At 41.4% G+C, this 26,183-nt stretch overlaps 1 protein-coding gene across 50 annotated transcripts in view; it reads right to left on the reverse strand.

Moving 5' to 3' along the window:
• Nucleotides 1–26,183, reverse strand: part of TTN (titin) — a 290,139-nt gene that overhangs the window by 31,418 nt on the left and 232,538 nt on the right. For all 50 annotated transcript variants that reach the window (XM_088676590.1, XM_088676579.1, XM_088676604.1 and 47 more), the window contains 18 exons: nucleotides 25,737–26,012; nucleotides 25,337–25,636; nucleotides 24,932–25,234; nucleotides 24,226–24,525; nucleotides 23,819–24,106; nucleotides 23,428–23,724; nucleotides 23,035–23,337; nucleotides 22,622–22,927; nucleotides 21,559–21,846; nucleotides 21,166–21,456; nucleotides 20,765–21,052; nucleotides 19,952–20,542; nucleotides 19,762–19,866; nucleotides 19,089–19,286; nucleotides 18,703–18,999; nucleotides 18,033–18,620; nucleotides 17,630–17,932; nucleotides 422–17,524 (listed from right to left, as the gene is read on the reverse strand). In XM_088676590.1, the coding sequence (XP_088532716.1) occupies nucleotides 422–17,524; nucleotides 17,630–17,932; nucleotides 18,033–18,620; nucleotides 18,703–18,999; nucleotides 19,089–19,286; nucleotides 19,762–19,866; nucleotides 19,952–20,542; nucleotides 20,765–21,052; nucleotides 21,166–21,456; nucleotides 21,559–21,846; nucleotides 22,622–22,927; nucleotides 23,035–23,337; nucleotides 23,428–23,724; nucleotides 23,819–24,106; nucleotides 24,226–24,525; nucleotides 24,932–25,234; nucleotides 25,337–25,636; nucleotides 25,737–26,012 (22,425 nt within the window). The remainder of the gene's footprint in view (nucleotides 1–421; nucleotides 17,525–17,629; nucleotides 17,933–18,032; nucleotides 18,621–18,702; nucleotides 19,000–19,088; nucleotides 19,287–19,761; nucleotides 19,867–19,951; nucleotides 20,543–20,764; nucleotides 21,053–21,165; nucleotides 21,457–21,558; nucleotides 21,847–22,621; nucleotides 22,928–23,034; nucleotides 23,338–23,427; nucleotides 23,725–23,818; nucleotides 24,107–24,225; nucleotides 24,526–24,931; nucleotides 25,235–25,336; nucleotides 25,637–25,736; nucleotides 26,013–26,183) is intronic.

The following is a 26,183-nucleotide window of genomic DNA, read 5'->3' on the forward strand; positions in this document are numbered from 1 at the left end:
GAAGATGAATTGAGAGCAAATGTGTCATATGCATTCCACTTAATTTTAATGTACTCAGCAAGCACATTATAATTTATACCCCACCCATCTGTCTGGGTTTCCTCAGCTACTCTGGGCGGCTCCGAATCGGATATTAAAAACACAATACAGCATTAAACATTAAAAATTTCCCTAAAAAGGGAAGTTTTATCTTGCATGCCTTTATTAACACATTACTAGAGTTATTAGGTGTCTACTAGAGTTATTAGGTGTCTTCAAGACAGACAATTTGATTACTGCTTTACAATAAATTAATACCAGTAATAATAAGCATTACACATTAAGACTAAAGTCCTGTGAACAATTACTGCGCATGTGTATGCATGGGTAGATGTTCATGCACTCACACACATATATAATGGACATATTTTAAAGAACAAACCTGTTATTTTCACTCCATCCTTTGTTTCAGTTGGGACTCCAACACCAAACTCATTTTCTCCAGAGACTCTGAAGTAATAAATTCCACCTTCTTGCAGATTGGTAACTTTGTAGGAAAGACGATGGCAATTGTTGGTTACAGTGACCCAAGCCTTCTTGCTTGCTTCTCGTTTTTCAATGTAATAGTTCTTCACAGGAGCACCTCCATCGTTCTCAGGAGCTTCCCAGGACAACACTGCTGATTCTTTTGTTACATCTTTTACAACGATATTAGACGGAGGTCCCGGTGAGTCAAGCACTTTGACAACTAATGTCAAAGTAGCTGTGCTCACAATATTTTGTAATGTTAGTGTATACTTTCCAGAGTCATTCCTTGTTGCTTTTTCAACAGTAATTGAGGTGCGGTTATCTGAAGTATCAATACTTGCTCGAGTACGAAGGTCAGTATCTGACTTGCTCCACATTACATTAGGGATAGGCTTTCCTCTGAAAGGTACAGTCATTGTAAATGAGCCGCCAGCTTTCACGACTAAAGTCTTTCTCATTTCATTGTCAATATCAAATGCAGGCTCTTCTTCCCTTTCTTTTGCCACCTGAGGTTCTGAAACATCACTTGGATCACTAGTGCCAACCTTGTTGATAGACCTAACTCTGAAAACATATTCAGCTCCTGATGTAAGACCGATTACAGTGTACTCTGTACCTCTTAAGCTTTGAATAGCAGTTGACCAATCAGTTTCACTAGTTAGCTTGTATTCAACTGTGTATCCAGTAACAGGAGCACCACCATCAAATAAAGGCTTCGTCCATCCAATTGTTATATGTGACCTTGTAGAGTCCACAATCTTAGGCCTAGATGGAGGTGATGGAAGGAAAACAGGATCTTCTGCTTTAATGAATGGTGAAGTATCACTAGGAAGACTAAGACCTGCAGCGTTTTCTGCAAATACCCGATATTCATATTCACATCCTTGCCGAAGGCCTGTAGATTTTACCCTTAGATCATAAACGGGCTTTTTGTTCACACGTATCCACCTCAGGCTGTTTTTCTCACGCCTTTCAATCACATATCCAGAAATTTCATTACCTCCATCACTGTCAGGTCTTGCCCAGCAAATGGTCATGGACTCCTTTGTCACACTAGTAATATCTAAAGATGTAGGTGGGCTTGGAACAGTAAAAGGATCAAGGGCCTTGACAGCATCACTTTCCAAAGGTTCACCAACACCATACTTGTTAACCCCCATCACTCTGAAGATGTATTCATTTCCTCTAAGTAGTTTTGTCACTTTGCAGGATGTTGTTGGATGCTCTGCTTCACAAAGAGTCCATGCAATTCTACTGGTCTCACGCTTTTCCACAATATAATAGTCAATCTCTGCACCTCCATTTTCTTGAGGTGGTCCCCATGACAGGTGACATTTTTCAGCAGTGAGTCCTTTGATTTCTAGTGGGGCTGCTGGTGGACCAGGTCTATCAAGTACTTTGCAATTGACAGCTAATGATCTAACTCCAGCAACATTTTGTAATGTCAGCACATATTGCCCTGAATCCCGTCGAATGCAGTCTTTGACAGTTATTGCAGTAGTGTTATCAGTTGAAACAATTTCAACTCTTGCTTTTTCTTCAATGTCTTTGCCATCCTTTGTCCATGAAACTACTGGTAAGGGTCGCCCTGCAATATCGGCATTGATTTTCAAGATCTCTCCAGCTTTAACAACAACAACGTCCCTGAATTTGACATCCATCATAATTCTTGGAGCCTCAACATCATCCTTTACAGTCACTGGCCCAGTTGATTCAGATGGCTCACTAAATAGTCCAGCAGCATTCCTTGCAATTACATGGAATTCGTATCGCTGGTCTTCAGTAAGTCCTGTTACATCAAAGAAAGTTTCTTGCACATTAGTGAAGTTGCACTTCAGCCAACGACCATCTGGTAACTCTTTCCGCTCTATAATATAGCCTGTGATCTTAGCACCACCATCATATTCTGGCTTGGTCCATTTGAGTGAGACACATGTTCTTGTAATGTTAGTCACTTCTGGTTGGCCAGGAGGATCACATGGGTCCCTTGCAGCAACAGGCTCACATGATTTGCTACATTTACCTATTCCTACAATGTTTTCTGCATACACACGGTATTCATACATTAGTCCTTCATCAAGGCCTGTGACCTTCATCTGGGTGTCACTTATAAGAGTTTTATTTACTTTAGTCCAAAGGATGCTGCTTCTTTCTTTACGCTCAAGGTGATAACCAAGTACTCTGCTACCTCCGTCATTAACTGGCTCTTGCCAGGTTACAACCATGAAGGCTTTCGTTGCGTGTGTAATTTGGGGAGTACCAGGTGGGCCAGGAAGACTAAATGGATACTCTGCAACAACAGGTGCAGTTTCAACGAAGGTGCTCCTGCCATAGCGATTTTCTGCAGAAACACGGAATTGATATTCTGATCCTGTGGTTAAGCGAATTATTTTTATTGAAGTTCGTGCAACTGCCGCAGACACTATATTCCATGTTGTAGTAGATGTTTCTCTCTTCTCCACAATATAATTATTAATTTGACACCCACCATCATACTCTGGGGGTTTCCAAGATATGGTTACATTATCATTGCTGACATTGTCAATATGCAATGCTGTTGGAGGTCCTGGCTTGTCCAGTACAATTACAGTGATGGAAGCTGTTGTAGAGCCAGCACTGTTTGAAACATTTAATTCATAACTCCCTACATCTTCTTTCAATGCTTCCTTGATTGTTAGTGAAGTTGATGTCTTTGATGTTTGGACATTTACCCTTGTTGTCTCTCTTAAAGGCAGTCCATCCTTCTTCCAGCTAACTGATGGAACTGGCCTTCCTCTGATGGGCACATCAATCTTAAGATCTTCACCAGCTTTAACACTGAAAGTATTGAAAAGGAGCTCAACTGAAGGCTGGATTTCAATATCCTTCGCAACTACTGGAACCCCAAGCTGCCTTGGATCGCTCTTCCCTTTTTCATTAACAGCACATACTCGGAAAGTGTATTCTTCTCCCACACTTAATCCTGATATTGTTGCTTCTAATGTTTTAACTTGTGTGCAGGTGCTCCATTTTTCACTTCCTTTAGTTTGCATTTCTACTACATAGCCAGTTATTTTACTGCCACCATCACTCTCAGGTTTCTCCCATTTAATAGTAGCAGTGTGGCGTGTGACATCAACAAGGGTAACTTTCCCAGGTGGATAGGGTGGTTCAGAAGCCTTAACTGGTTCAGTTGTTTCTGCTGGCAAACCGACTCCATATTCATTTGCCGCCAAGACACGGAAGTAGTAACTACATCCTTCCTGTAGCTGATCAATTCTGAAGACATTCTTGGTACAGTTATTTGTAATAGTGGCATATGCCTTTCTTGTGGTTTCTCGTTTTTCAATGATGTAATTTGTAATTTTAGCACCACCATCAATAAGTGGGGGCTCCCAAGCTAATGTCACTGACTCTTTCTTCACTTCTCTGATATTCAAGTTCACAGGTGCACTTGGTGTATCAAGCACTCTCACGTTAACAAAAGCAGATTTTTTGCCACTATTGTTTTCTAAGGTCAGGTTATATCTACCACTGTCAAATCTGTTTACATTATCAATGACCAACATTGTATATGAACTGGTAGCCTCAATCTGGGCTCTGTCGCTCAGAGTGCCTTCTGCTTTCTCCCACTTTACTTCTGGTTCTGGCCTCCCTTTGATAGTGACAAACAATCGCAATGTGCCACTAGCACGTACGGTGACAACTTTTCTGAGGTCTGCATCAAGTTCAATTTCAGGAGGTTCAATTTTTTCAGCAGCAACAACACTACCAGGTATAGTTGCTGGTTCTCCAACTCCTTCAGAGTTGATAGCACAGATGCGGAAGTTATACTCACTGTTCTCTTTAAGTTTGTCTACTGTGAATTGCTTTCCTTGTAGCCCTGATGGAGGTGTGCAAGTTGTCCATTCATCAGCAGTAGCTTCTTTAAATTCCACCATGTATCCTTTAACAGGCGCACCACCATCGTAAATGGGCTTGTTCCATGCAAGGGACACAGATGATCTGGAGGTATCTGTCACCTTTGGATTGCTTGGAGGGCCTGGTGGATACACTGCATCACAGGCTCGATAGAAAACTGATGGTTCACTAGGTTCACCAACACCAGCAGCATTTTCAGCAGAAACCCTAAATTCATAGAAATGGCCATCTGTAAGCCCAGTTACTCTGAGTCTTAAGTCTGTTAGTCTCTTCTTATTGCACTTGGTCCACCGAATACCATCTTTGTCTCGCTTCTCTAGTATGTACCCTTCAATTTCAGCACCACCATTATCTGTTGGACGACCCCAGGTTACAATCATAGAATCTTTTGTGATTGCAGAAACTTCAGGTATTGAAGGAGGGCCTGGAGGTTTGTATGGATTACATGCCAACACAAGCTCGGATTCCAGTGGTTCACCAATTCCATATTTGTTGACAGCCATTACACGGAAAATGTACTCATTGTTTGGAAGAAGCCTGGTTACTTTGTGGTTCAGAGCTTGCACATCAGATGCCACTTGTGTCCATGAAAGTCGACTTGTCTCTCTCTTTTCTATAATATAATGTGAAATGTTAGAGCCACCATCATGTAAAGGTGGTCCCCATGCCAGATAACACTTTTCTGCAGTCACACCTGTAACTTTCAAAGGACCTTCTGGAGGTCCAGGTCTGTCAAGTACTTTTACAGTGATTGGTATAGACTTTGTGCCACCAACATTGCTCAGTTTAAGTGTATAAATGCCTCCATCCACTCTGATGCAATCTTTGACTGTGAGAGTTGTTCTCTCAATGGTAGACTTAATTTCCATTCTTGCAGTTGCTCCTTCAAATTCTTTTCCATCTTTCGACCATATAATATCAGGAATAGGTTTGCCATGGATGTCAGCCTCAAGAACAAATGTTTCTCCAGCATGGACAACAATGACATCTTTGTATTTTGGATCCAGTGAAGCTCTTGGAGCTTCAATTTCATCTCTGGCAATAATTGGTCCTGTGCTTTCAGATGGTTCACTTATGCTACCAGCTGCATTTCTTGCAATTACTCTGAATTCATATCGTTGGTCTTCCACAAGACCAGTTACTGTAAACTCTGTTTCTGTTACATTTGTAAAGCTGGCTTTCATCCAACGACCTTCAGGAAGTTCTCTCTTTTCCACAGTATATCCAGTTATTCTGCTGCCACCATCATATTCAGGTTTTTTCCATTTTAGTGTTACATAATTTCTTGTAATAACAATGGCGTCTGGACGGCCAGGTGGATCACAAGCATCTCGAGCAACGTACAGTTCAGATGATTTGCTAACCTTACCTATACCAACAATGTTTTCAGCAGCAACTCTGAACTCATATTCAAGACCTTCCTCAAGGCCATCTGATTTATATTTTGTGTCCTGAATGAGGGCCTTATTCAATTTTGTCCAAAGAATGCTGTTTTTATCTTTACGTTCTAGATGATATCCAATAACTTTGCTTCCTCCATCATTAACTGGTTCATTCCATTGTACTATCATATGATCTTTGGTAGCTATGCTGACAAATGGTGTTCCTGGTGGACCTGGTTCTTTGTAGGGATATTGAACAAGAACTGGTTTAGAATCCAGTGCGGTGCTCTTTCCATATCGGTTTTCAGCACTAATTCTAAACTGATATTCACTACCCGTTTTAAGGTTTGTTACTTTAATAGTTGTTCTTGCAACAGTCGCTGATACCATCTGCCAGGTAGTGGTAGTAGTGTCACGCTTCTCTACAATGTAATTGGATATTTGGCAGCCACCTGTGTATGCTGGTGGTTCCCATGACAGAACAACAAAATTCGAGCTAACTTCATCAAAGCGGACAGGTCCTTGTGGTGGGCCAGGCTTCTCTAGCACAATTATATTAAGATGTTCTGCTGCTGTGCCTGCAGTGTTGGTTACTGTCACAGTATATTTACCGAAATCATCCTTGTTGCTTTCTTTAATATACAAAGTAGTTGATGTAGGTGTATCTTCAACATGTAACCTGGTTGTCTGTCTCAGAGGCTGACCATCTTTTTCCCAAGTGATAGTAGGCTTTGGTCGAGCTATAAAGGGTATTTCTACTTTAAGGTCTTCTCCAGCTTGTACAGTGTATGTATTGAACATTAGTTTGATATTTGGCTGAATGGTCAGATCTTTGGCAATCACAGGAACTGCCAGTGGTCTAGGGTCACTTTTGCCTTTTTCATTGTATGCCAGGACACGGAATTGATATTCATGTCCAGAACTCAGACCAGACACAACTGCATTACAGACTTTGGTTTCAGTAACAACACTCCATTTATCAGTTCCTTTTGGCTGCATTTCAACAATGTACCCCACAATTCTGCTACCTCCATCATGCTCAGGCTTTTCCCACATAAATGATGCACTTCTCTGAGTCACATCAGTGAGAGTCACTTTTCCAGGAGGCAAAGGTGGTTCTGAAGCTTTTGAGGCATCTGCAGTTTCAACTGGAACACCAATTCCATATTCATTTTCAGCCATTACTCTGAAATAATAAATTGCCCCTTCAATAAGGTTATCAACTCTAAAACTTGTTTTGCTGCACTTTGTGCTCACATTTGCATATGCTTTTCTGGTTGATTCGCGTTTATCAATCACATAGTTCTTTATTTTTGCCCCACCATCATTAGCTGGAGGCTCCCATGTCAGTGCAGCATAATTTTTCCTTATTTCTTTGACTACTAAATTTTGTGGTGGTCCTGGTGTGTCAAGTACTTTAACTGTGACAAATGCAGACTTAGAGCCACTGCTGTTCTCCAGTTTAAGGATATATTTTCCAGCATCATTTCTATCACAGTAATCAATGGATAACTGTGTGTAATTCAGGCCCTTTTCAATTTGAACCTTATCCGTAAATTCTCCTTCTTCTCGAGACCACATGATTTCAGGAGTTGGGCGTCCTTTGAAAGGTATGTTTATCCTGACAGATCCACCAGCTCTAACCACAATTCCCTTCCTTAATTCTGAGTCAATATCAAGTTCAGGAGGCTCAAGTTTATCTTCTGGTTTAACTGTGCCAGGAACTGCTGCAGCTTCACCTACTCCAATTTTGTTAAGAGCACAAACTCTAAGTTTGTATTCTTGATGTTCAATGAGTTTCTTGATCTCAAAGCGATTGACTCTCAGGCCAGTCTGTGGGGTAACTATTTTCCATTCTTCTTCATCAGCTTTGCAGATTTCTACAATATATCCAAGGATTTCACTGCCACCATCATAAATAGGCTTACCCCATGCTACTGTAATTGAATTCTTGGTAGTATCCACAGCATGGGCATTAGTGGGTGGGCCAGGTTTGAACATAGGGTCACATGCTTTCCAAAAGGGAGTGATTTGGCTTGGCTCACCAACTCCAGCAGCATTTTCAGCGGATACTCTAAATTCATATTCATGATCTTCTGCTAATCCTGTGACTCTTAATCGCAGATCTGTAATTCGGCGTTTGTTACATTTCACCCATCTGATACCAGCTCTGTCCCTTTTTTCAACAATGTAGTTAACTATTTCACTGCCACCATCACTATCCGGACGATGCCAGGAGATGGTCATGGAATCCCTTGTAATGTTGGTTACTTCAATGGATTTTGGTGGACCAGGAACAACAAATGGATTTTTCATTAATACTGGTGCAGACTCCAGAGGCTCCCCGACTCCATATTTATTAACTGCCATTATGCGGAAGATATACTCGTTTCCTTCCAGAAGTTTTGTTACTTTCAGCATTGTGGCTACAGCATCTGAAGCAACAACTGTCCATGCAAGGCGACTTGTTTCTCTCTTCTCAATTATGTAGTGAGAAATGTCACTGCCACCATCATGGATTGGTTGCGCCCATGTTAAGGAACACTTGTCAGCAGTAACTCCAGAAACTTGAATACTCTCTGGAGGTCCTGGTCTGTCCAGTACTTTTACTGTTATTGGTACTGATTTTGTTCCTGCAACATTAGAGGCTTGCAAAATATATTGCCCACCATCAACACGTATGGCATCTTTAACAGTAATCAAGGCCTTGAAGTCTGTATTCCTTACTTCACATCGGGCAGTATCTTCAAGTACTTTATCTCCCTTCAACCACAGACTAGTGGGAATTGGCTTCCCATGGACATCAGCCTCAAGTTTGAATGTTTCTCCAGCGTTTACAACAATTGCATCTTTGTATTTGGGATCCATGGAAATTCTTGGAAGCTCAACTTCATCTTTTGCTGTTATTGGTCCTGTGCTATCAGATGGCTTGCTTACTGCTCCAGCGGCATTCCTTGCAATGACTCTAAATTCATATCGTTGGTCTTCAGTAAGGCCTGTTACGGTAAACTGAGTTTCAGTTATATTGGTGAAGCTTGCTTTCATCCAACGACCTTCAGGCAAATCACGTTTCTCTACTACATAGCCTGTAATTTTGCTGCCACCATCATATTCTGGCTTTGTCCACTGCAGAGTAATTGAACTTCTTTTAACAATAATAGCTTCAGGGCATCCTGGAGGATCACAAGGGTCACGCGCTACATAACACTCAGAAGCTTTGCTTGCTTTGCCAACACCAACAATATTTTCTGCAGACACTCTAAATTCATATTCAATGCCTTCTTCAAGGTTAGCTGTTTTGTAATGTGTGTCTTGAATAACTGACTTGTTTACCTTTGTCCACAAAATGCTGTTTCTTTCCTTTCTTTCAAGATGATAACCTAAAATTTTACTTCCACCATCATTTACTGGTTCATGCCATTGCACAACCATAGAGTCCTTTGTAACTGTTGTCGCAAACGGTGTGCCAGGAGGACCTGGTTCTTTATAGGGATACTGAGCAATAACTGTGTCAGACTCCAGGGCAAAGCTCTGCCCGTATCTATTTTCAGCAAATATTCTAAACTGATATTCTGATCCAGTTTTGAGCTTCATCACCTTGAAAGTGGTTCTTGCAACGGTAGCTGAAACTGTTTCCCATACAGTGGTGGTTGTATCTCTCTTATGAACAATGTAGTTAGTGATTTGGCAGCCACCCGTATATAATGGAGGGTTCCATGATAATGTAATACTTTCAGCACTAATTTCATCAAATTTAACAGGGCCTTTTGGAGGATCAGGCTTGTCAAGTGTTATAATTTCAACAACTGCAGATTTCTGTCCAACAACATTAGCAACTGCAATTTCATACACCCCACTGTCTTCTTTAGTGACCTCTTTAATATTCAGCACAGTAAGTTTAGGTGAATCTATGACATTAACTCTAGTTGTCTGTTTTAATGGCATGCTATCTTTGGTCCAAGTAATAGTAGGTGTAGGTCGACCAGATATTGGTATTTCCACTTTTAGGTCTTGTCCCACTTGTATACTGTAACTGTGGAATGCTGGTCGTACATCTGGTTCAATAACTAAATCTTTGGCTGTTATTGGAACAGCAAGGGACCGTGGATCACTCCTACCCTTTTCATTTACAGCCATTACCCTGAAGAGATAATCTTGCCCTTGAGATAAGTTAGTAACAATTGCTTCAAGAACTTTCACACGCGTACATTCTGACCATTTTTCGCTGCCCTTAACTTGCATTTCCACTATGTATTGCAAAATTTTGCTTCCACCATCATGTTCAGGCTTAGCCCAGCTTAATGAAACACTGTTTCTTGTAACATCGTCCACTGTTATCTTTCCTGGAGGTTGAGGAACTTCAGCAACTTTAACTGGCTCACTTGTTTCTGCAGGCAGGCCAATTCCAAATTCATTCTCTGCACAAACTCTAAAGTAATAATAGCATCCCTCCTGAAGTTGAGCCACTTTCCACGATGTCTTGTGGCAGTTTGTTACAACAGCAGCATAGGCTTTCCTTGTGGCTTCACGTTTTTCTATTATATAATTTTTAATTTTAGCTCCACCGTCTATCGAAGGAGGCTCCCAGGCAAGTGATACTGAGTCTTTGGTGATTTCCTTAATTTTCAGGTTCTCTGGGGGGCCTGGGGTATCTAGGACTCTTACACTGACGAAGGCAGACTTAGTTCCACCACTGTTTTCTAAAGTAAGAGTGTATTTTCCAGTATCAAATCTGTTAACGTTGTCGAGAACCAGTGAGGTGAAGCTGCTAGTGCTGTCAATAACAGCTGCCTCTCTGATGTCACCATCCACCTTGCTCCATTTTACTTCGGGTGTTGGGCGTCCTCTGATTGGAACAAATAATCTTAAGGAGCCACCAGCTCTTACATTGATAACCTTCCTCAGTTCCAAGTCAAGATCAAGGTCTGGAGCTTCCAGCTTTTCTTCGACAACAATAGTTCCAGGGACGTCCGCATGCTCTCCTACTCCTGCTTTGTTAACAGCACAAATGCGGAATTTATATTCATGCTTCTCCTGCAATTTTTCTACTTCCATATTAGTTTTCTTAATTCCAGTTGGTGGTGTGCAAATTGCCCAGTCCCCAACACTCACATCACATTTTTCAACAATGTATCCTTGGATTTCTGAGCCACCATCATAGATTGGTTTGCCCCAGGAGAGGAAAACTGAAGATCTTGTAACATCTATTGCTTTAGGATTGTTGGGAGGACCCGGTTTGTAGATAGGGTCACAAGCCTTATAATAAACAGAAGGTGGGCTTGGCTCACTGAGGCCAGCTGCATTTTCAGCCGAGACTCTGTATTCATAATCATGACTTTCTATAAGTCCAGTGACTCGGTATCGAAGTTCACTTATCAAACGCTTGTTACATCTTGTCCACCGAATGCCTTCTTTATCACGTTTTTCTAGAACATAACCCAAAATTTCGCTGCCGCCATCAGAGGGTGGTCTTTCCCATACGACAATCATAGAATCCTTGGTAACAGCTGAAACCTCTGGGGCCTTTGGTGGAAGTGGCACTACAAATGGATTTTTAGCCATTACAGGCTCAGATTCAAGAGGCTCCCCAACCCCATATTTGTTTACAGCCATGATGCGGAAAGCATATTCGTTGCCTTCCAAAAGTTTAGTAACTTTGAAACTAAGGGTTTGTACATTGCCATCAACTAAAGTCCAGACTAAGCGGCTTGTTTCTCTTCTTTCAATTACATAATGTGAAATGTCACTACCACCATCTTGCAGTGGGGGTTTCCATGCCAGGTAACATTTTTCAGCAGTAACTCCTGTTACAACAACCGGACCTTCAGGTGGGCCAGGTTTGTCAAGAACCTTAACATGAATGGAAGCCGTCTTTTCACCTGCAGCATTCTTGGCCAGCAATACATAATGCCCACTGTCAACGCGAATGGCTTCTTTGACGCTTAGGCTCGTGGCAAAGTCTGTCGTTTTTATATCCAAGCGTGCAGTATTCACGAGTTCCTTGTCGCCTTTTAGCCACTGAATAGAAGGCAGCGGCTTACCGTGAACATCTGCGTCAATCTTGAACGATTCGCCAGCATGCAGTACAAGGGTTTCTTTAAATTTGGGGTCCATACTTATGCAAGGTGGCTCTACTTCATCTCTTACGGTGACTGCCCCCGAGCTTTCAGATGGCTCACTGAAAACGCCTGCAGCATTGCGCGCAATGACACGGAACTCATACCTTTGATCTTCAACTAGGCCAGTTACTGCAAACTGGGTCTCAATAACATTTGTAAAGCTTGCTTTCATCCAGCGGCCATCAGGTAGCTCCTTCTTCTCAACAATGTAGCCGGTGATCTTGCTTCCGCCATCGTATGCTGGTTTCTTCCACTGAAGAGTAACAGAGTTCCTTGTGACAATGATAGGCTCTGGACGGCCAGGAGGATCACAAGGATCATAAGCTTTGTAGCATTCTGAACCTTTACTTGCTTTCCCGATACCAACTATATTTTCAGCATAAACTCTGAATTCATATTCAAGGCCTTCCTCAAGTCCAGTTGTTTTAAAGTTAGTGTCAGTAATTGCCGCTTTGTTCAATTTAACCCAGAGTATGCTGTTTCTTTCCTTGCGCTCCAAATGATAACCAATAATCTTGCTGCCGCCATCGTTGACTGGTTCATTCCAGTGTACAACCATACTATCCCTGGAGACTTTTGGTACGAAAGGAGTTCCAGGAGGCCCAGGTAGTTTGTATGGATACTGGGCTACCACAGACTCTGATGTGAGATATGTACTCTTTCCATATCTGTTTTCAGCAGCAATTCTGAATTGATATTCACATCCAGTCTTTAATCTAGCTGCTTTTAGAGTTGTTCGGGCAACGGTAGCTGAAACAATCTGCCAAGCAGTAGTGGAGGTGTCTCGTTTTTCCACAATATAATTGTTGATAGAACTGCCACCATCATATTTGGGTGGTCCCCAGGAAATGGTAATGCTGTCTGCAGTTACGTCATCAATCTTCACTGGTCCAGTTGGAGGTCCTGGCTTGTCAAGGACAACAATGTTAAGAATTTCAGTAGCTTCCCCAGCAGAGTTAGAAAGTTTTACTAAATATTGTCCAACATCTTCTCTACATGCTTCTTTTATTGTTAGCAAAGTGTTGTTGTCTGTATTTTCTTCGTTTACTCTAGTAGTTTGTCTCATTGGCAAATTATCTTTGAGCCATGTTACAGATGGCTTGGGTCGACCAACAAATGGAACATCAACCTTTAAGTCTTCACCTGCTAGTACACTGAAGGTAGTGAATAACAGTTTGAAGGCTGGTGGTATCACAAGATCTTTTGCAATAACTGGTACACTCAATTGTCGAGGATCACTGATTCCTTTTTCATTCTGAGCTGAAACACGGAAAGAATATTCTTCACCCTGGATCAGTCCAGTTATAACAGCTTCAGTAACTTTTACAGTAGTGCATGTGGCCCATTTGTCACTGCCTTTGCTCTGCATTTCTACAATGTAGCCCAAAATTCTGCTTCCTCCATCATGTTCAGGTTTTTCCCAAGACAAAGATACACTCTTTCGTGTCACATCTAATATAGTTATTTTTCCTGGAGGAAGAGGTCTTTCAGAGGCCTTAATAGAGTCTGATGTTTCAACAGGAAGCCCTATTCCATATTCATTTTCAGCTAGAACTCTGAAATAATAGTTGCAACCTTCCTGTAGATTGTCCACTTTCCAGCTGGTCTTATGGCAATTGGCCATAACTGTTGAATACGCTTTTCTTGTTGCCTCACGTTTTTCAATAATATAATTTTTAATTTTAGAGCCACCATCTATGAGGGGAGGTTCCCACGTGAGAGTCACAGATGACTTTGTAACCTCTTTTATCTTCAGATTCTGTGGGGCGCCAGGTGTATCAAGAACCCTTACAATTACAAATGCTGATTTACTGCCTGAGCTGTTTTCTACAGTCAGTATATATTTGCCACTGTCAAATCTATTCACATTTCCAACTGTAAGTAGTGTATAAGAGCTTGTGGATTCAATAGTGGCTTTGTCTAAAGACTCTCCAAGTTCTCTTGACCATTTCACTTCAGGCGCTGGTCTTCCTTTAATTGGGACAAAGAGTCTTAAAGTACAGCAAGCTCTGAGGGTCACAACTTTACGTAGGTCTGCATCAAGTTCAATCTCAGGAGGCAGTATCCTTTCTTCAGCTTTTGGTGTCCCAGGAACAAGAGCAGGTTCTCCAATGCCTTCAGAGTTCATAGCATAGATTCTGATTTTATATTCCTGGTTTTCTTTTAGATTAGTGATGGTAAAGGAAGTCGCCTTCAGCCCTGCTGGTGGAGTTACAATTTTCCACTCATCTTCTTCAGGTAATGCTGTTTCAACCATGTAGCCTGTGATTTCTGAGCCACCATCGTATATTGGCTTATTCCAAGCAATTGTAATTGAGGACCTGCTTGTGTCTAATACACGAGGATTTCCTGGTGGACCTGGCTTAAATACAGTATCAGAAGCTTTGTAGAATGGACTGCTTAGACTTGGTTCACTTACACCAGCAGCGTTTTCAGCTTTCACTCGGTATTCATATTCATGACCTTCTGTGAGTCCAGATACTTTATAGCGCAAATCTGTGACAACTCGCTTGTTACATTTCACCCAGCGTAGTCCAGCTCTGTCACGACGTTCTACAATATAATTGATTATAGGACTTCCACCATCAGAATCAGGGTGTCCCCAGCACACAATCATAGAGTCTTTGGTTGCAGCTGTAACTTCAGGTGTCTTTGGTGGATCAGGTACTACATAAGGATTGACTGCAAGAACAGGCTCTGATTCCAGGGATTCGCCAACGCCATATTTGTTAACAGCCATGACACGGAATATATATTCATTGCCTTTCAATAGCTTTGTGACCTTTAATTTTGTTACTGGAACTTCTGTGGCTACAGTTGTCCATGCCAATCTGCTAGTCTCACGTTTCTCAACAACGTAATGGTCAATACTTGCGCCTCCGTCATCCAAAGGTGGTAACCACGACAGGACACATTTTTCTATGGTAACATCAGACACAGCCAGAGGCCCTTCTGGAGGGCCAGGTCTGTCTAGTACTTTGACATTGAAAATATGTTTTGCAAAGCCACCTGGATTGGAGGCTGTAAGTGTGTATGCACCTCCATCTCTTCTTATAGAGTCCTTATTGTGAAGAACAGTTGAGAAATCCACTATTTTAATTTCTAATTTTGCTGTGTCTTCAAGCTCCTTTCCTTCTTTTGTCCATGTCAGAGTTGGTGGAGGGCGACCTGAAACGTCAGCTTCAAGTTTGAAAATTTCACCTGCTTTTAATATCAAAGTGTCTTTGTATTTAGCATCAACCATTATCCTTGGTGCTTCAATCTCGTCTCTGCACGTTATTGCATCTGATGGTTCAGATGGGTGGCTAACAGCACCAGCCGCATTTCTAGCAATCACACGGAATTCATAAGCAGCATCTTCTGTGAGACCACTAACAGTGAACTCAGTTTCTAGTATATTGCCGAAGTTAGCCTTTAGCCATCGGCCATTAGGAAGATCTCTTTTTTCAACAGTGTAGCCAGTTATCTTAAAACCTCCATTATATTCAGGTTTCTTCCACTTAAGTGCTACTGCATGTCTTGTAATATTGAGAGGAACTGGCTTCCCAGGAGGATCAATAGGGTCCAGGGCCAATACTGGCTCAGACGGCTTGCTTGGTTTACTCTTGCCTGCCATATTTTCTGCTATGACTCGGAACTCATATGCAAGGCCAGATGTAAGACCACTTGATTTGAAGATATTTCCTGATATCAGAGCTTTACTTACAGTCTGCCAAAGAATGCTATTTCGTTCTTTTTGCTCAATGTGATATCCCAAAATGGGGCTTCCTCCATCTGACAGAGGCTCGTGCCAGCTAATGCTAATTGCATCTTTTGTGACTGCAATCACTTGAGGAGTGCCTGGAGGACCAGGAACTTTAAAAGGATAGTTAGCAACTACATTCTCTGAACTGATAGATGGTCCTGAACCATATCTGTTCTGAGCTTTAACACGGAATTGGTACTCTGTTCCAGTAGTGAGGCGAGCAGCTTTAAAAGTAGTACGTATAACAGTAGTTGCTAACTCAGCCCATGAAGTACTGTCGGTTTTACGCATTTCTACAACATAGTTACTTATTGGAACCCCTCCATCGTTCAGTGGAGGTTCCCATGAGAAGGTGACAAAGTCGGATGAAACTTCTTCAAATTTGATTGGCCCTGTGGGAGGTCCAGGAACATCATGCACGTGTATAGTTATAACATCACTAACTTCACCAACAATATTTTTAGCTGAGATTGGGTATCTGCCACTATCGTTTCTAGTGCATTCATTAATGGTTAGGATGGTTGCAAAAGCAGTATGTTCAAAGTTTACTCTTTGAGTTTGTTTAATTAACTGGTCTTCTTTTTTCCAAGTAATAGTTGGCCTTGGGCGACCAAGCACAGGTATTTCAACTTTGATATTGTCACCAGCTCTGGCAATTACTGTTTTCTGATAAATACCACGCAAATCAAATTCTGGAAGCATCATTTGCTCTTTAACAACAACTGGTCTGCTTTCTCTTGGATCACTTCTTCCAGCACTATTAACTGCCATAACCTGGAAAGTATATTCTTCATTTTCAGTCAGATTCTTTACCACACATTCTAATGTTTTCACAGTTGTGATATGTGTCCACTGAGTTGAACCCTTTTTCTGGGCTTCAATAACATAGCCAGTAATCCTGCTACCACCATCATGTTCAGGCTTTGGCCAAGCAAGGCTGACTGTCTTCCTTGTGATGTCCATGATATTAAGGCTCTCTGGTGGTGATGGTGCCTCTGACGCTCTTACAGGTTCAGCAGTTTCCGCAGGTTCACCAATTCCAAATTCATTTTCAGCAAATACTCTGAAGTAATATTCACACCCTTCAGCCAAATTAGGAATCCTAAGCGAGCATTTTGGGCACTTTGTTGTGATGGTTGAATATGCCTTTCGTGTTGACTCACGTTTTTCAACTATATAATTTGTTACGCGTGAACCACCGTCAATTAGAGGCATATCCCATTGTAGGGTGATGGTATCTTTAGATATGTCTCTGGGCTTGAGATTTATTGGTGGCCCTGGTGTATCCAAGACTTTTACATTGACAAAACCAGTCTTCTTGCCAGCAGCATTTTCAAGGGTCATGACATACTTTCCTGCATCATATCTATTGCATTCTGTGACAATGAGAAGCGTGAAAGAGTCTGTATTTTCAATACTGGCACGTCCTCTAAGTGAAATATCATCCTTGGTCCATGTGATGTCAGGAGTTGGGCGCCCTTTAATTGGAACAAATACCCGAATGGTCAGTCCAGCTCTAACAACAAGAGTTTTCCTCAGCTCGGCGTCTAATTCAAAATCAGGAACTACTTCACGTTCCCTGATTTCAACATCTTTTATGTTTGCTGGTTCGCCAGCGCCAGCAGCATTGAGGGCGATAATTCTAAAATTGTATTTGGCTCCTGGCTGGAGATTAGCAACCACAAATTCTGTGATTCTTAGAGCAGTCCCTGTGGTATCTTTCACCCATGTTTCTTCTCCTTCTTTTTGGTGCTCCACAATATAGCCGATTATATCAAGTCCGCCATCATAGTGAGGTTTACCCCATGCTAGGCTGGCAGTTGTCTTTGTTGTATCAGTTACGCGTGGGTTGGAAGGAGGTCCCGGTGGATCTATAAATAATGAAAAAAGGCAACAAATTTTATTGATTGGAATCCTTATAGGCAATCATGCTATAAAGGGATAATTTTTTTTCAAAGTACAGAAATCATACTAACATGTAGCATCCTTGGTTAATACTGGCTGAGAAATATCACTGGGTGGCCCAATTCCTGCCCTATTTTCTGCACTGACACGGAATTCATATTCATTTCCTTCTAGGAGTCCAGTCACTTTGCATCGGAGGTCTGATACTGGTTTCTTTGTAACTCTGACCCATCTCACGCCTTTTCTTTCTCTTCTTTCCACGTGGTAGCCTGTGATTTCGCTGCCACCGTCATCAGCTGGCCTTTTCCAGGTTATAGTAACAGTGTCTTTCGTAATGTTTGATACTTCTGGTTTACCAGGCGGACCAGGAGGCCCTAAAAGGAGGAAAACAGGTTTTGATAAACACACAAATGTTTTCATATATATATACAGCAGTAAATTTATACAGTATACCTTTTGAACAGTTTTGCTTACCAAATCTATCCACCATTCTAACTGGCTCTGATTGAGATGGTTCTCCTTTGCCATACTGATTCACAGCAGAAACACGGAAAAGGTACTCATTTCCTTGAATAAGCTTAGTCACAACATGCCTACAAGACTGAATGTCTTCAGCAACTTGAGTCCATAGAAGGCGGCTAGTTTCTCTCTTTTCAAGAACATAAGACTTGATTGGTGACCCGCCATCTTCTGTTGGGGGTGTCCATGTGAGAGTAGCCTTTTCAGCTGAAACATTGCCCACTTCAACTGGTCCAGGTGGGCCTGGTACATCTAAAACTTTTACATGTACGTGTTCTTCTTTAGTACCAAAAGGATTGGTTGCAGTGATCGTATATTCACCAGAATCTTTTCTAGCGGCATACTTGACAGAAAGCGTAGAAGAAGTTGGAGTCGATTCAATATGAACAGTCTCTGAAAGCTTGAAATCTTTGCCTGCTTTGGACCACACTGAAGTTGGAAGTGGCTTGCCACGGATGCTAATAGCAGACATCGAGATGGTGTCTCCTGCCTTAACAGTCAGGCCTTCTTTGATAGTAGGATCAATAACAATTGTTGGTGGCTCTGTAAAAGAGAATTAATATGTTAGGAAAGAAGATACTTAAAACATTAAAAACTGGTGTGTGCCTTTACAGGGAATACGTACCATACTCATCCTTGCATATAATGGCTCCAGTAGATTCTGATGGAGGACTAATAGCACCAGCGGTATTCTTAGCTCTAATTCTGAATTCATATTTAGATCCTTCAAAAAGGTCAGTTACTGTATATGCACATTCCTGAACATTCACATGGTTTGCCTTCATCCAAGTCTTTGAAGGTAGATCACGTTTCTCCACTATGTAGCCAATTAATTTATGTCCGCCATCATATTTTGGTTCTGTCCAGATCAGAGTCACTGAGTTTCTAGTCACACTGATAACTTCAGGCTTCCCTGGAGGATCTGGAAACAACAGAATACAGAAGTAGTAAAAGTGTATATCACAGTTTTCTAACACATGAAGACTTATCTCTTTACTTTGGGAAGCTTACCAATTGGATCCAGGGCTACAATTGGCTCAGAAGGCAGACTTGGTTTACCAACTCCAGCAAGATTGATTGCCATCACTCTGAATTCATATTCCAAACCTTCCGTTAACCCTGTTACTCTGAAGTCTCTCATCTTTAGTGGGGTCTTGTTTGCTCGCTTCCACAAAATGCTATTTCTTTCTTTATATTCAAGGTGGTAACCTACAGAAGCATACAAACACAGGAAACACTTGCTTAGTATTTTAAAAGGTAAACAAAAATGGGGGAGGCTAGGAACCAACTTTTCTAATTTGCAAAAGCATCCTTGTCTGGTATCTCTGAGCAGTTTCTGTCACCGTCACAGGACATCAGGCAACTGGCTACTTAACAAGCTTTGCAATACAATCCTAAGGCGGTGGTAGTAAGCCAGTAGGGCAGAACTCTGCACTCTTTTGTCACTTGTATTTTCCCCTCCCATTGGAAATGTGGCTCAACATCTCCCTGATTTGGGGCACTGGAAGGCTTTGAATCTAAGCTGCTTCCCAACATTCCCCCCTTGTGCCTTACAGACACCAGAGCCTTGACATTCATTGGGTCTGGACTTGACAAGAGCTGGTGGAGGGTAGGAACATGTGTTACATCCTAGGATTTAACACCTTGGGGAATCTTATGCAAAATTAAATGTCAAAATAAATACCTGTGATAGGTGAGCCACCTGTCTTTTTGGGGTCTGTCCATGTTAAAGATGCAGAATCACGCCTAATCTCGACAATTTTGGGTGGTGGTGGAGCATCGGGAACATCTAGAAATATAATAAATGTAAGAGAGAATTAGAATGAACCTTAAATGACAGAATGCTTCACATCGTACATATTTTTTGTGCTTACCAAATGGATGCCTTGCGATTATTGGGTCAGATTTAAGACCTTCGCCAACTCCATATTTATTTTCAGCACTGATTCTGAAAGTATATTCACTGCCTTCATGAAGTCTTGTGACTCTGAAGGTAGTTTTCTGCACAGCGGACACACATGCGACCCATTTATTATTCACATTGTCTCTCTTCTCAATAATGTAGTTAGTGATTTCCGAGCCACCATCATCTTTGGGAGGGCCCCATTTTAATGTCATGGCATCAGCTGTGACTTCATCAAATTTCACAGGTCCTGTTGGGATTCCAGGTTTGCCAACAACCTTCACAGAAATAGTGCCTTCTTTACTGCCAGCAACGTTCTTCAGTTTGATTGTATATTTCCCAGCATCATCTTTATGACAATCCCGTACAAGGAGTGAAGTGTTAACTGCTGTAGCTTCAAATGCAACTCTTCCTGTCTCAGTAAGAGGCAGGTCTTCCCCTTTTTTCCATGTCACGGTTGGTGCTGGTTTGCCTTTAATAGGGATTTTCAGGCGGAAACTGCTTCCTTCTCTAGCTAAATAGCACAAGCCTGGCAGGTCTTTTAAATCAAGATCAGGTGCCACTGGAAGACAAAAAGGTATTGAATGATTGTATGTTCAGCGCGGTGAATACAGTTGCTTCATTTCAGTAACTTCTGTTCTGTAAAAGAACGAAAGGTTTTGTGACACCTCTGCTGTTTTTGCTTTACTAGACTGGCATGGCTATCTCATGGGTAGTTCTATCGTTCGCTATACTGACAAATGCCGTGTGCTCTGTGAACGAGAAAATGTATGAACCTACTCACCTATATCATCCCTTGCCAGCAATGTAATTTCATTAGGTGTTCCATACCCAGCTTCATTTTGTGCTCTCACTCTGAAAGTATATTCTTTGCCTTCTATTAAGTCTCTTGTTGAATACTGGAGATTCTTTGACCTCATAAGTTCCTGCCACTGATTTTCACCAGTCATAAGTTCAACGATATATGCATTAATGCGGCTTCCACCATCGCTAATGGGCTTTTTCCACGATACATTGCAGGATGACTTTGTCACAGCCAGAGCCTTTAAGTCTACAACAGGTCCAGGTGTTTCTAGCATAGCAGGGAGAAAAGAATATAATGATGAACAAATCGCCAATATAAAGTTAGACACACAAGAGCCTTTTAACAATAGCCTGATAGTGTAATCATGTGAATATTCTCACCAGAAGCTTTAACCGCATCATGAGTTTCACAGGGGTCGCCAATGCCATATTCATTTTCAGCAAAAACCCTGAAGAAGTAAGATTTGCCTTCCTCCAAGTTAGAGATCCTGAAACTTGTTTTGGGGCACTCTGTGGCTACTGTAGACCATGACTTTCTCTCTGCATCACGTTTTTCAACCACATAGTTCTTCACTGGACTCCCGCCATCAATTATGGGAGGTTCCCATGAAATAAAGGCAGAATCTTTAGATGCTTCTTTTACAATCAGGTTAATAGGTGGCCCAGGAGTATCTGTACAGATGCAAATTAACCATTTCAGTTAATGACTAAAATATAGAAAATAAAATGTGTATGGATAGATAAGACAATAATAGGCAATCATGTAGCACTTACCAAGTACTTTGACAACCATTGTGTATGCTTTTTTGCCACAGATGTTCTCCAGACTCAGGACATATTTTCCAGAATCGTATTTGTTTACATTTTCACAGCGCAGGAAAGTGTCAAAGTCAGTTGATGTGATATCTAGTCCTTGTCTGTCTCTTATATTGGCATCCACTTTAGACCAAGAAATCTTGGGAGGTGGACGGCCTCTCACCGGCACATAAATCCTCATTGTGACTCCAGCACGTAATACTAGAACTTTCCTCAATTCAGCATCAAGCTCTCCCTCAGGTGGAACTGCATTGTAAAGAAAAGTAGACGTCAAATAAATTGCTGATGATAACAATTTAAAATATAATGGGGAAAAATCAGTGTCAGTGGCTGAGGCAGGATGGGAATGGAAAGGGAAGAGAGAGAAAATACAAAGCAATGATGTTAGGGGGAATAAAGCTCAGGCTTTCTTTTTTCTTTTTTTAGAAAAAGCAAGTGGATGAGTAAAAGAGAGGAAATCTCTCTAAATGTTACTCTAGCCTTCCTTTCCCAATTGCCAGTTTTTATGCCACCCAGCCAGACTACAGTGGTTTCTCATATTCTTCTCTCACTTTGTTTTTGAGAGGAATCCACTCTACACTTCCAGTCAAGTTGGAGTCCCTACTTTTCTACAACTATCTAGGAGCTTCCCATTGGGAAAGTGTGCTCGCCTTGCACTCAAAACATGATACCTTTGCATTATTATTCAGAAGAAGGACATTGCTTTCTTTCACACAAGACAGAGAAGGAGCAAGTGTGTTTCTAGGTACAACAATGATAGTGCAGCTGGAAAGAAAAGCTGAGTATTCAATTCTGAAGAAAATTTTAGAAACAGAGCAGAATGAGGAGCATGTGCCTGAATTGTGTGATTTTTGACAATTGAGGGAATAGTGGTTTAAGGACTAGACGTATGTGTGTTCATGGAACAGTTTGGCACAGAGCCCCTAGTTTCTCATAGTCAGGCCCTCCACTAAACCTTCTATACCGATACCCACAATAGGCACAAAATTTTACAAGTCAGTTTCTTTTCAGGACAACTTACTTAAAATGTCCTTGGCAAGGTGTTTGTCTGGCACATCGCTTGGGTCACTATATCCAATTTTATTGACAGCATAAATGCGGAACTGGTATTCTGTGTTCTCCGTGAGTCCAGTCACAATGTAACGGGTATCTGGCAAATTCCTTGGCAAATTGCACCGGACCCAGTTATCTGTATCTGCTCGTTTTACTTCAACAAGGTAGCCAATAATGGGGCTTCCACCATCATATGCTGGTTTGGTCCAAGACAAGGTTATAGAGCTACGGGTGGTGTCAATCACTTTGGGGAATGCTGGTGGGCCAGGAGGATCTGGGAATGAAAGCACCAAGAAATTACACAATTATGATTTGGCAAACCCATTTGCATACACTCACAAAGTCACAGAAGTCTGAAAAATGTGCATGTGTTCAACTTACACTGAGGATCACGTGCATATACTGCTTTAGATACTCCACTAGGTTTGCCGAGTCCTGCTTTATTCATTGCAGTTACCCTATACTCATATTCTGTTCCTTCTTGGAGTCCAGTGGCCTTTATGGTTCTTTCAATGACGGGCTTTCTATTCACTTTTGTCCAGTTAACTGCCCTCGTTTCACGTTTTTCAACAATATATCCAGTTACAGGGGAGCCGCCATCATCAGCAGGTGCTTTCCAGCTTACCGACATGAAATCTTTCGTTATGTTACTAATTATAGGTGGTTCACATGGTCCAGGCACATCTATAAATAATAATTTGAAATGTACTTAAGCAAATGTTAAAACATAGATTGCCACTAAATGGGTAGAAAAATCCAGTGAGAGAAGCTTACCGTATGGATTCTTAGCCACTGCTGAGTCAGTCAAAATTGGGTCACCTACTCCATATTTGTTTTCAGCACAAATGCGGAATTGGTACTCATGTCCTTCAATTAGTTTCTGAACGCTGCAGCTAGTGATGGGGACATTGGCGGTGACTTGAGCCCAGTTGGGTCTGCTTGTTTCCCGTTTGTCGACAATGTAATTAGTAATGTCTGAGCCTCCATCTTCAAGAGGAGGTTCCCAAGAAAGCATTGCTCGGTCTGTGTACATGTTTACAATCTTCACTGAAGCTGGAGGACCAGGCTTGTCTGGAAAAGAAAAAATTAGGCAGTGAGTGAAGTCTTACAACTGCTACATTTCCCGAAGTTTAAATACCCTGATTCAAATGAACTTTTAGCCTACCTAGTACTTTCAGTTTAATAGTTGCTGATTTGGAACCACTTGCATTTTCAGCTGTAATAGTATAATCTCCTGTTTGCTTTCTATTTACGCTGAAGAGCTCCACAGTAGAGAAATTTCTCTTGGTGGTTATCTTGACTCCTTCAACTGATTTCAGGATCTCCCCTTCTTTCTTCCAACTAATAGTTGGCATAGGCTTGCCGAACACATTAGCCTCAAGACAAACATTGGTTCCAGCTTTTACTACAAGCAAGGATTTCATAGCTACACCGAGTTCTATTTTTGGTGGTACTACAATGTAGAAAAAACATAAAGAAGGGGAGGGGGAAACATACATTCCAGTGAGCATGTAACAGTGCGAAGGATAAAAGTATTGCTCAATTCTCATGGTACTCAAATGCATTCCTTACCATTTTCTGACTGAACGGTTATTGGATCAGAAGGTTCAGAAGGCCAGCTAATGTTCACTGCTGTTTTTGCTATGGCTCTAAATTGATACTGTGCACCTTCTTCCAAACCAGTTGCAGTGTACTCTTCCAGGGGTATTTGATGGGGAGTGGTATTGCATCGTACCCATCTTTCTCCAGGCAGTTTACAGGATTCAACAAAGTAGCCAAGTATCTTGCTACCACCATCATGTTTTGGTCTTGCCCAGACAAGAGACACACTACTCTTAGTGACATCAATAACTTCGGGTTTGCCAGGGGGATCTAAAAAGAAATGAGGTCAGGTTAACTCTATGGCATTTGATAGAAAATGTCAAATGATAAGCAACACAAAGGATGCATATCACTGGTATCTTTCTTTCTTTCTTTCTTTCTTTCTTTCTTTCTTTCTTTCTTTCTTTCTTTCTTTCTTTCTTTCTTTCTTTCTTTCTTTTAAAATACAGATAAATTAAGGGTCAAGGAGGGGGAAACTCTGGGCACAATTCAGCCAAAATCAAGGCTTTTGGGCAGAATTCAATAAGCAAATGCTTACCTTACTTGTTGAAATCAGTGCAGTTTAAGAAAGTTTAGCTTTGGCCATATTCTCCTAATGTTATGGGACTTCAGTTATGGGCTCAGTATTAACAATAATAGTTATACATAATGCAATGTATGCAAATGTTTTGCTTACCAACTGGTGTTCTTGCTGTAATAAAATCTGTTGGTTTGCTAGGCTTGCTTGCACCAGCTTTATTCAGAGCATAGATTCTAAATGTGTACTCAAGGCCTTCAATTAAATTTGCACATGGGTATTCTGTGGATCGCACAAGTGTATCATTGGCCTTCACCCAAAGCAAACTGTTCCTTTCTTTACGTTCAATGAGATAACCAGTTATTGGGCTGCCTCCATCACTGTCTGGCCTGTCCCATGCCACAAAAACGCAGTCCTTGTTCACCTTGGTAACACGTGCGTTCTTTGGTTCACTAGGAACATCTGTAGAGAAAGAGATGAGATTTTTTTTTTATTAAAAAAAAAATCATTTCACCCTTAGAAGTATTCTAATAAAGACTGCACCCTTGTTTGAGGTGGACATACCAAATGGAAACCTTGCAATCATCTTATCGGATGGAAGCGGTTCAGAAATTCCAAATCGGTTTTCAGCGCGAACACGGAACATGTATTCTTCTCCAGGGGTGAGTTTTCCAACTCTGCAGTTCGTCTTTGTGACAGAAGCTACCACTGTTATCCAGTCTCCTCGACTGGTATCACACTTCTCAACCACATAGTTGGTGATGTTGCTACCACCGTCTTCAAGAGGAGTATGCCATGACAAAGAGCAAGCATCAGCATCTATGTCAGAAATTTCGAATGGCGGCTGTGGTGGACCGGGGATATCTACAGAAAGAGATAAACATACAGGTATAAAGGTCATGCTCATTGTTGAATCCGGTTAAGAATGTTGAGAATTAAGGATGGAAAAGAAGATTCAAGGTACCCATGACGACCACTTTGATTTTCTGAGTAGCTACTCCCGAGCTGTTTTCAGCTGTTAGACTGTAATAATCACTGTCTTTCCTAATTACATCTTTAATGATGAGAACTGAAGTGCTGTCTGCTTTATGCACAGCCAGGCGGCTGGAGATTGCCACATCTTTGTCTCCTTTCATCCATTTACAAGTTGGGTGAGGTTTCCCATAAACATGTGCTTCAATCCTGAGTTTCTGCCCAGCCTTTATATTGACATGATCTGGCATCAGAATCTTAGGTGGCACTGAAATTAAAAATCAAACAATAGGAAACAGACATGTAGGTCACACACAAAAATTAATAACTTATGTATATGTATTTTGAATTAGTTCTCACAATCTTTAGCTGATATCATTCTTATTTGAAACAACCATGCATCCCCCCCCCCCTGAAAGCAAATGTCAGGCTCCCTGAC

The sequence above is a fragment of the Zootoca vivipara genome, chromosome 1 (genome assembly GCF_965207765.1).
Source record: "Zootoca vivipara chromosome 1, rZooViv2.hap1.1, whole genome shotgun sequence".
Classification (NCBI taxonomy): Eukaryota; Metazoa; Chordata; class Lepidosauria; order Squamata; family Lacertidae; genus Zootoca; species Zootoca vivipara.